This window comes from Apaloderma vittatum, unplaced genomic scaffold (assembly GCF_000703405.1).
Source record: "Apaloderma vittatum isolate BGI_N311 unplaced genomic scaffold, ASM70340v1 scaffold5664, whole genome shotgun sequence".
Taxonomy (NCBI): domain Eukaryota; kingdom Metazoa; phylum Chordata; class Aves; order Trogoniformes; family Trogonidae; genus Apaloderma; species Apaloderma vittatum.
The window spans coordinates 1,214-12,550 of NW_009710847.1; the positions used below are offsets into that span (position 1 = coordinate 1,214).

Genomic DNA, 11,337 nt, shown 5'->3' on the forward strand with positions numbered 1-11,337 from the left:
CAAATTTGCTCCTCACTGCAGGCAGATCCTCCTCCCATGCCCTCACACTTGCTGTGGGTCTCTCCTCTGCAACCAGCCCCCTAAGAGGCTCTCCACTGCACCCTGAGAAATGAGGAGTGTTTTCCTCTTCTCAGAGAGGTCCACAATGTAATGACTTTTTTTTTCTCCCCCTAAAAGATAAAGCTTGTAATAATTTTTCAGTAAACTGGAACATCGTAATAGCCCTCATGTGGGGATACAGGATCTCCAAGGGCTGCTTGACCTGAGAGCCAGCTGCTTCTATTATCTGCAAGGCTTAAGGAATCTGACCAGCTCAGCAGAAGGCAGAAAATCCTCTACCAGTCTCAGCAACTCTGGGCTTTCCCTCTGTCCTCTGGGCCGGATTAAAATAGGTGGCATCTCAGAGACTTGGGGAAGGACAAAAGATGGAATATTTGTGCATTTATTCAGCAAGCAAGCATTCAGCATTTGCTGCAACCAGCTGTTGCCATGGCAATCAGTAAGAGACTTTCAAAGATAAACTGCCAGTGCTGTGAACTCTATTTACAGTCTGTCTTGAATGTTAAAGAGGAGAGAAGAAAAGAGGAAAAGCATAAAAAGAGAAGGGGAAAGCTTTGCAAGACTGATGCTCACTGACAGCTGAATCCTTGCAGCATGTGGGGTCTGATAACCCTTGTGAGAGTTGAGGAGACACAGAAGTTTTAACCGACTTGAAGGCTTTCTTAGCATGCTACAGCTCAGCTAGTGCTTTTCACTTTATAAACTTCTGACAGGAGATGAGTTTACTTAGCTCTTCTGCTAGGAACTCCTTGTGATATATCCAGTGAAGAAAAGCATCATTCTCAGTTTCTTAGTGTCACATGTCTCATAAGCCTTTCAACTCCATTTCTTCATGTTCCACATGAACTGGACTGGAATTAATATGCATTCATCATACTGGCAGGAAATATTAATTCCAAAAACTTGTAAAAAAATTATTACTACCTGGTGCCCAGTTTAAGTATCTGAAGGGAATGCCACCATTCCACTGCCAGCCACTGTTGAGATTCAGACTGTTAAGCCCAATCCAGAGAGAGGATCTCTTGCTGTCAATCAAATCTAGGTAACCAAAAGAGTTTAATTCTAATGAGATTTATTAGAAAATGCTCTAATTTTCAAAGCTAGGAGGAAGATAAAAAATGTCTGCTTAGCGATTTCTGAGTTCAGTACAGAATCCATGTTTACTGGCAATAAACTCAGAGTGTATTTTGTAGATAAAGGATAGAGAATGGCAAAAGTCTATTTTGCATATTAAATTATCTGAATTTAATGCTATTCTACAGTTATATGTAATATTTTTGTATAAAAGTTTGCTTGATGGTGATGCAATTAATATAGGGCCTTTGTTCTACAGAGTCTATGCATAAATCCAGAAAGATTTTCCATAATGTTTTATATAAAATGTGTATGGTATTTCCAAAAATCTGATTGATTAGATATATGTGATTTCTTTACACAAAAGTCATATAATGACTGCCTCCTATAATGATATTCCTTCTTGTGAGGTCCCTTTCTAGGACCTTTCTGGTGTTTTCTGAGCTTAATTTTTGCTTAATTATGTCGAGATTCTTAACTTTCTTTGAAAAAATAGTAGTAATAGAAATAATTTCAGATGGCAATTCCACAACTTATGTAAGTTTGATTTATAAAAACTTAATTTAAAATAATTGTACGATTTCTCTAGTAATACACAGTCCATTTTTACATCAGCAATTCATTGTAATGTTATTAAAACACTGAAACATTTGTCATCATTCAAAAAACTATTTGACAATTTTACCAAGTCTTGCTTATTAGTTCACCTCTTAGATACGTTTGTTCATGTATCTCTGTCACACTTAATAATTCTGCATTCTGCTGCTGGCAGCTCCTCCTTGCTTGGTGCCACGTGAGAGCTGACTGATGGTTTATCTGGTAGTGGGTTCCTGTCAGAGGATCTGTAATCCAAAATCTGTCACTGTCTGCGTGAGAGAAAGGAGATTTATTGTTGCAGTTTGTTATAAACCTATTACACACACTGCAAGCTTATTTGTAAAATAAGATTCAGAAGCAAATAAGACTCAGACCTCTAAAACCCATAGTCTACAATTAGGTTGCTCCTTGTTAAGTAAAAGAGGGTTTGCCATTGACATGAGCAGAGATGGGCTTTTCATTCTTTATTTCCAGTTTCCCTGTCACATCTGGTAATCTCCAGGTGAAGAAAAGATGAAAACATCAATAAACAAAACTGCACCTTGGCCATTATGTACTCTGGAAACCTACTCTATGGCTCATAGGCTATGCCCAAATTAACACCATGAGCCAGCAGAGTGTCCAGGTTGCCAGGAAGGCCAAAAGCATCCTGGCCTGTATCAGGAATAGTGTGGTCAGCAGGACCAGGGAGGTGGTTGTCCTCCTGTAGTCGGCTTTGGTGAGGTTACACCTCAAATCCTGTGTTCAGTTTTGGTCCCCTCACTACAAGAGGGACACTGAGGTGCTGGACCATGTTCAAAGAAGAGCAACAAAGCTGGTGAAGGGTCTCGAGAACAAATCTTACAAGGAGCAGCTGAGGGAACTGGGTTTGTTCAGCCTGGAGAAAAGGAGGCTGAGGGGAGACTTTATTGCTCTCTATAACTCATTGAAAGGAGGCTGTAATGAGGTGAGGGCTGGCCTCTTCTCGCATCTAAGAAGTGATATGATAAGAAGAAATGGCCTCAAGTTGCACCAGGGGAGGTTTAGATTGGACGTTAGGAAAAATTTCTTCACCAAAGGGGTTGTTAAGCATTGGAACAGCCTGCCCAGGGAAGTAAGTGCTCCCCAGGGATGGAAGTACTTAGAAGACATGTAGATGTGGCACTTAGGGACATGGCTTATTGGGACTTGGCACTGTTAGGTCAATGGTTGGACTTGATGATTTTAAACATCTTTTTCAACCTGAACGATTCTATGATTCTATTAGTTTTCAAAATGTATTCTTTATTTCTGATCTGCATGTGTTTTAGGTAATTGGAATTTTAAAATTATCTTCTGAGAGCTTACTGTTTGCAAAACTTCTCCCTGACTTGGACCTGTGGGAGCAGGTCCAGAGGAGGGCAACGAAAATGATCAGAGGGCTGGAACACCTGTCCTATGAAGAAAGGCTGGGAGAGCTGGAGTTGTTCAGCCTGGAGAATAGAAGGCTCCAGGGAGACCTTATTGTGGCCTTCCAGTACCTGAAGGGGGCTTATATGATGAAGACAGTCTTTTAGGAGGGCCTGTTGTGATGGGACAAGGGACAGTGATTTTAAACCAAAAGAGGATAGATTTAGACTATATGTAAAGAGGAAATATTTTATAATGAGGGTGGTGAAACACTGGAACAGGTTGCCCAGAGAGGGCATTCCTAGAAACGTTCCAGATCAGGTTGGACAGGGATCTAAGCAACCTTATCTAGTTGTAGATGTGCCTGCTTATTGCATGGAGGAGTGTGCTAGATGACCTTTAAAGGTCCCTTCCAACCCAAAGCATTCTATGATTTGATGACACAGATATTTTTGAGTAATAAAAGGTCATTACAAGATTTTTTTTCTTTCCATACTATTAGCAGTGTCTCAGTATTGATAGGTTTATTATAGAATTGTCAGAGTTGGAAGGGACCTTAAAGATCATCTTGTTCCAACCCCCCCGCCATGGGCAGGGACATCCCCCACTAATCAGGTTCCCCAGAGCCCCATCCAGCCTGGCCTTAAAAACTTCCAGGGATGGGGCTTCCACCACCTCTCTGGGCAACCTGTGCCAGTGTCTCACCACCCTCATGGTGAAGAACTTCTTCCTAACATTCAATCTCAACCAATCCATCTCTAGTCTTAATCCATTCCCTCTAGTCCTATCCAATATCCTAAAAAGCCCCTCACCAACTTTCTTGTAGGCCCCCTTGAGATACTGGAAGGCCACAATAAGGTCTCCTTGGAGCCTTCTTTTCTCCAGACTGAACAACCCCAACTCTCTCAGTCTGTCTTCACAGGAGAAGTGCCTCAGCCCTCTCTAATCATCCTAACAGTACTGTGTTATAGCATCTATGTCAGCATTTGGGACTTACTGCTAGTTGGACAGAAGCCATACAAATGGTCCGTGTCGAAACTGGGAGTCGTTGCACACCAGAGCAAACCGTCTGACCTGCCAGCAGCCGTGCACCCAGCGTACCAAGTACCACTGAGCTGGAAGGGGAAGGCACACGGAGCTCCATTGGCATTTCCGAAGAGTGTGAACAGATCTGAGGGGGCAAAAGTGAAATTTTAATACAGGTATCGGTATCCGGGGAACCCACTTGTCTCCCTATCTGTACTCTCCATAAGGCTATGTGGAAAAAGTGTTACAGATGTTACATCAGTGTAACCAGGAAACTACTGTCACCAGCAGTGTCTTCCAAGGAAGTTCTGGGTAGGTCTAGCAATCTGCCATTTATTTATGATATCACTAGCTATTAATAGAGCAGTTTCTTCATGTAGCCAACTGTGAAAGAACTGTAGTCATTTTTGTCTCATATATTTAAATATAATTTTCTTAAAATACCATGCTTTGCTTACATGTTGCTTACCTTCCCTACATTCATTAAAAATAAATTATTGGTGTAATTTTTAAATGTTGTTGGACTTTTGGTATCTGAAATCTCACAGAACAACAGAATGGTAGTGTGCATGTAATTATTTCCTTACACTTAAGGCTGGTGTATTAGAGATTTTTGCATTTTATCCAACAATACTAATAGAATTCCACTAGTACTAGTATGTAGCTCAGCAAAGTAATTTGATTAAAGCCTAGATACAACTTTGCTTTAAAATAAAGAAAAAAAAATGCACATTTTTATCTGTCTGAAGTTAAGCAGGTGTGCATTTCTGGGATGGAGCAATACAGGCCTGAATATGTGAACTAATAATCCTCCAGTCTGTCATTGCCTCAGGGGAAACAGCTGATGTTAAAATAAGGGGATCAGAAATTAAAAGACCCTGTCCATGATGGCAAACAAGTGGATTCAATACACTGTCAGAAATAACCTTTGAACTTTACCTTCATGGCCTTGAGTACACAAATCATCCATGGTTCCATAGATCTTCCATTTATTCATCGTGGCTGGTCCTGTGTTCAGCACGATGTCATTTCCTTTTCTTTTGCCAGCACTGAGAAATAAGTCTTCCCCTTGGATTGCAAAGGTTGCATTTCTGCACTCCCATTTCTGGAATTCACTTTCCTTGTTGCATGGGTACAAAGAAACTTTAGCCTGGTTTTGCTTGTAGGGCACTCCCAAACATTGTGCAAATGCCACGCTCATCACCTGGTGATCAGACACCCACCTGAATTTTTGTGACTCAGTGCTTTTCTGGCAAGCAGTTGTTGTGACTGCATGGGTATTCTGAGCAATTAAACAGAGCTTAGTATCCTCGTTGTATATCAAAAAAAATTCATTGTCTGCAAAACAAAATAATCAGAATTAATGTATTTATGGTAAGCACATGGTGAGGGGAGCTTGTGAGGAAAAAGATGTGCTGTTGATTCTATGCTGATCTGACTCATGTCAGGAGACTAAATCTGAGTCACTTTTGCAAAGATCAAACAGCATTTTCAAGACTTTTATTTCTTTCTGGGAAGGAAAAATAAGTGCAGCTCATGTAAATACAGTACAGAGGAATAAGAGCACATAAAATACATTTTGAAAGCTTCAAACACGTCAACACTATAATGGAATTTTCATGAGTATAGTGGAATTTATTTTTCTAAATCTCTTCTGAAACATGCACTTCTTTCAAGATTTCCAAAAGAGAACTCACTAAAGATTTGGAAAGTCGCCATCACTTCGTGCACTATAGATTTAGCTAACGTTACATGCATCTCCATTTGTTGCTTTTGTGCTTAATACAGTTAGCGAATAAACCTTCTGTAACTCTTGCTCCTTCTGTAACTGGCACATTTCATTATGGTTTGGGTTTGTTTTTTTTCAAGAAGAAAAACCATGGAACAGTGACTTGTTATCTTGCATTGTTCCATTATCCTCTCATCTGTACATCTTTCGTTAAGAAGACAACATAATTCACACAATCAAATCACAAGCACTCCCACAAGAACCAAGACTGGGCAGTATATAGAGGTAGAGATACTCTAGGTTTGTGCCTGTGCGTCATTGTAGAAAGACAATATGTGAATGATGAAGCAGCTAGTGCTCCCAGGGGATTACAGGAGCCCAGTTTAGTCATCCATCAAGAAAAGTGGTCCCCGCTGGGAAGGGCTGCCCGGTACTCAGTTGCACTGTTGACATGTAAAGCCTGTGAACACAGCTGCCTGCTTTTCAAAATGTCAAGTAGCATACAGCTCCTGCTGGCTTTGGATCATGAGAGAGTGAAATCTGAAGCACAGGGAATATCCTAGGACATATGGGACAGGGGGGCAAGGCTTTCTCCTTCAGTTTTCCATGCTCCAAATCCCCACCTGGACATGGAGATGTAGCATCACCCCCATATCGATCTGAGAGAATAACCACATGAGGGACAGTGCAAAGCCCTTCCAAATGTTAAAGTGGATTTGTAGGATGTTCAGGCACAGCCAAAGTTAAGCAGTGAACAGAGCAGAAAGTGTCTAGGAAATTCTGGGAAGCTATGAGAGGAAGAATAGTTCTTGTTAGAATATCCATACTTAATGCTTGGGCTCTCTCTAGGAGGCTCTGTGTTACTTTCACCAGCTTAGAAATCTGTGGAAGTTTCATTTCTTCAAATCTAAATTTGGAGCTAAGGCGTAGCTTCTTCTTTCTTTCTCCATTTAGATAGAAAGTTTTAAATCTTATTAAATCTTACATTTCTTACTGCTAACTAAACTAGAGCGCATGGCACAGCATCTGCTTTCAGAAGTTGTGATTTGTGCCCCACTCTAATGAATTGAAGGATAAAGTAAAAACGTCCTTGAACATATCACCACCCTTACATCAAAACGGAGCTGTGATCTGTCCTTGGTCAACTTCATAGCCTTAACTACGCCTCTCATCCTCACTCGGAAAGCTGTAATGGCTGTTCCAGGGCTATTCTTGACTCTGATCTTTTAAATATTTCTTTCACTGGCATCTGCTCAGCCACACTATTACATATGATGTCAATCACAAACTCCATCGCATCTCACACAATCTCATCCTAAGGCTAGGAAATGATACACATACGGCACCCTATTTAATTCCTTTCTCTTTGTCACTTTTTGTAACTCAGTCACATACACAGACAAGGACTATGGAGCACACTGTGAAGTCTATCTACTTCACAAAGCAGACATAACCAATAATTAAGTTGTATGCAAATGGAAATCTTGATCCTAACGCATAACTCTGTCTTGAATTCTGGTTCCCAGCTTTTCTCAATCTTGGCTCTTCCCAAATCTTTAAAAGTGAAACAACATCTCTGTAGCTGCATCTTTTCTAATTTCTGTGGGCTGCTAAAGTTAGGATCAATATGAAACACTGAGTGATCAAGCTGCATGAAAATCTTAAAGAGCCTGAGAAACAAGAAAGACAACCAAAATACCTACTTTTTCAGGGGATAAAAACCAAAGACTCACCGAGTGTCTGAAAAGCAGTATGAACGGAAGAGAAGAAAACTATCAAAAAAGTAAATTGCTTCATTTTTCTTCTCATTCACAAAGAGATGAGCTGCACTTAATTGCTGCAGTAGAAGTCTTAAAGAACCAAGTTGGCACTAGTTCCTTCTTAGTTTTGAAGAGTTTTAGTTGAAAGAGAAAGCTCTGGGCTCTAAATAAGGAACTATCCTGTCACATGGTATTTTGAAATCTATAAACAATTACAAAATTCAAACTTTGCATCTCAAATTGAAGTTTCCTTTCATTCAAATGCAAGTGGCAAAGTTTGAACAGTTCAACATCATTTCGTTGCATTTTTTTTTAACTTTCTTTGTTCTGCTCTGAAATTGTAAAATCCTGATCCTCAAAGCCAAAGAAGCAGGGAGTGAACTTTAAAGGGAAGTGATTTAAATCTCATACATACATACATACATACATACATACCTGGAAAACTCAGCAAAAAATATATACAAATTTCTTGGCCGGATCGATCTTACTGCTACAAAAGATATATTAATTTAATTTGATACACCAAGCAGTGTCAACTACTTCACTGTGAAAAATTAACCCAGGTGAGACAATTTAATTTTGCAAGGTAATTTGACAAACTGGGCACTATGTATACATAGAGCTTTTATCTTCTCTGATTTATGAACTGGTAAAACTACTGTGCTGTTATTTGCTACATATTTACCTCAAGAGAACAAATATAAATTAACCAAATCATTATAAATCTTTATGTTAGTCAGTGATTTTTACAAAAAAAAAAAGCCTTTCAAAAATATTTAATCTATTAATCTGTTAATTTTAATACTCCATAATTCTTTCTTTGTACCAAGTGTAAATGAGACAAGAAAAGAAAAATATTCTCAAACTTTAAAAATGAGCGGCAGCCCTTTATTAAGTGGAAATTAACTTCATCTGCGATATAGAATCCCTTATTTGTTTTGAAGGAAAAAGAGGAAAGAAAATTTCCCTTATAATTTTCTCTCATTTTTCATGGCTTTATTATGTAGACAGATCTCACAATATATTCTGCAAGGGCAAAACTTCACTTAATGTAAGAGAAGAAACTCTTCAGAGCTATGTTACCAATATCAAATATCAAAATATAAAAAATATAAATTATTATTTTTTTCAGTGTGATTTTTTTTAAATCTGTTTACTCATTTCATTTGCCATTGTTTCATTGCCATTTTCATTAGCCATTAAATAGCGTCAAGTCCAATTCAGTGTCAGTATTTATAAAAAAGATAAATATGGGTATGTGTTGTAACTTACACGAAAGAAAAAAAAGGAGTAAGATCAGTGAAAGCAGTTTCAGTGCAGAATGCCCTTCATTTGCTATCTCTGCAATATGTCTTGTGTGACTGCAACATCCACAAACCAGCAACTCAGTGTCATGCGAATCTCTCCTTTCCAATGACCTCTCCTTATGCACCTTCTTACACGCTTCCTAAGGGTCTGATTTTCCCTGAGATCCTTGAGATCTTTTGTTTTTCATCAGTCTGTCAGAGACAATATAGAATTCATAGGAAACTTAAACAACAGAGTAAGCCCCTAAATCATTTCACTACCAAGACACTGTGGTGTGTCCCACTGCCTTCCTGGTGCAGTGCCCAGTCACCAGTCCAGTTATCAGACACTTGCAGAATAGTAAGAAAAGACATCCAAAAATGAGTGATCAAGTGAAATAAAAACAGGAGTGGATTCTTCCACCTTTATTTGGCATCCACTTTACTCTATAGATTATTTATGGTTCTTGTTAGTCTTACGCCTTGTTCAAGTTTCTGTGTTTTCTCCCGTTAGCCTCTCTCTTAAGGTACATGACTCATTAGATCAGTAAAACATATAACATCCCCATGTGCTAATTAAACAACACTGAAGGATTTTCATGTAATACGTAGATCCTTTATTGACATAGTCTCTCATTAATAGCTGATACAACACATTCAAAGTCATATTCTATGATTCTTGGCAACAATTTACTTGTTTTGCAAAATCCAGATTGAAGCCATAAGTGAAGGACAAGTGTTTGCATTTCACTTATAATGCTACAGAAAAGAAGACACTTGTGTGAAGAGTGTAAGACAGGGGCAGTAATGTGCAAAAATAATTACTGTAAATGCCTGTTTATTCCAAACACCATTTTACTTGAGTAGCGCAATGTATGCTGTGATGAGATATTCTCGAAGTGCAGGCTTTGAGGCTAAGTGCTCTGCAAAGAGAGGGCTCACTACATGTCTGCACTTGATTCTGTCATATGATACTGCCACAAACCTCTAAAAAGAGAGAACATTCAGGTATTAATCCATAACTTTTAAATCTAAATTCCCACTAGTTCTGGTATTTTTCATGCTTGTTTAATTATCCATTTTATACAGTACTGACTATGAGTTAAGAGCAATAGCTCTTAATACATACCAAAGGAATAATCAGTAACTTTAGTTCACAGTGTCTATTAGGCTTTGAAATTTTCATCAATATAAATTTTATTAAGCTTTTCTTTGTTCCAGCTAGATTTTTTTAAGCTTAACCATATAGTTTGGCTGTGTTATCCCATTAGACGACACTGTGTTCATTTTTTCCTTTGTCGTTAGTAGAATCATTTTCCTCGTCCTTTCCAGTTAAGATATGGCTGTATTCTACCAGTGTGCTGTGCTGTCCCACCTCTCTGTCAGTCTCACTTTGAGTTTTGGTCTTGAAAAAGAAATAAATCATGAAGCCCATCCCTAATAAAATGATGAGGACCAGCATAAGTAGTATCCACATATTCATGTGACCAAGTGCTTTGTCCTTCTTGGCATCTGTAAAAAAATACAAAGCAAGCAGAAGTGGGTGTACTGAAGCCATAAGTAGATAAAAGAATATTGAAAACTGTTATTTGTCATTTTCCCCTTAATTACCAGGTGGAATATCTATCACGTCTCAGTGTCAGTCCCCCTCATAGATCTTGGCATGCAAAGAGGGGCTGTTCAGTTTACTAAAGCATTTAGTAAACCTGGGATGCCTTAAATATTCCATAGGAACTGCTAAATTATGCTGGGAATTAATTCAATGACAACTAGGTAGATTAAGCTCATACAAATAAATATATGAAAGACAAATAAATAATAAATACCAATTAAAAAAAGAAAAACAATCATTTTTCTTCACGTCTTTTTGAAACTATTGGAAAGGAAATATAAATCCTACCTTCCACATTTGCAGCTGTTTTAAGAATCGCTGTCAAAGATAAAGACAAGTGTTTAGTTAAAATTGAAAAAGGTTACATTTTCATGCTGGAAGTTTCATGCTAGCAAAAGGTCTCGTAATCTGCCTATCAAGGTTTCCTCATCACTTCTCCTGGAAACACATTTGCTAAATTAACAGAGATGAAAAGATGTGGTTGATTTTTAATCTTATATCCACTATGATAAAACCACAGTGTTTTGTGTAGTAAAGCCCCTTATTGTTTCTCTTTTAATAACCAAGGAATCCCCAAACACAGGTAGTTTGTGACTCTTAAACTGACTTTCTCCTCTCCTCTGGGGATATTCAACAGTTTTCTTACACTGTATGCAGGTTTTTAGAGATCTATCAGCTTTTAATTTACCAGAATTTATTTGCATCTGTAATTACGTTTATAAACTCAAGCTTCCTCCTGCAATTTTTCCCGGCTGTGCACAGAGGGCGCCGTCTGCAAGTGTTTTTCCGGCGGGGGGGGGGGAGCGGGGCAGGGTCGCTGCCCGA

General features: G+C 38.7%; 2 protein-coding genes across 2 annotated transcripts in view; both read right to left on the reverse strand.

The window, feature by feature from the left end:
• Positions 1–984: 984 nt before the first annotated feature.
• Positions 985–5,844, reverse strand: LOC104272419 (macrophage mannose receptor 1-like; the record flags this gene model as incomplete). Its single annotated transcript, XM_009867402.1, has 6 exons — positions 5,823–5,844; positions 5,065–5,463; positions 4,100–4,270; positions 2,289–2,297; positions 1,842–2,000; positions 985–1,098 (listed from the first exon to the last, which is right to left on the reverse strand). Coding segments are annotated over exons 1-6 (874 nt in total), but the record flags the coding sequence as incomplete, so codon positions are not given.
• A 4,323-nt stretch (positions 5,845–10,167) lies between these two features.
• Positions 10,168–11,337, reverse strand: part of LOC104272420 (macrophage mannose receptor 1-like) — a 34,874-nt gene continuing 33,704 nt past the window's right edge. The window contains exons 28-29 of the mRNA XM_009867403.1: positions 10,801–10,830; positions 10,168–10,412 (exon numbers count right to left, since the gene is read on the reverse strand). Of these exons, the coding sequence (XP_009865705.1) occupies positions 10,168–10,412; positions 10,801–10,830 (275 nt within the window). The remainder of the gene's footprint in view (positions 10,413–10,800; positions 10,831–11,337) is intronic.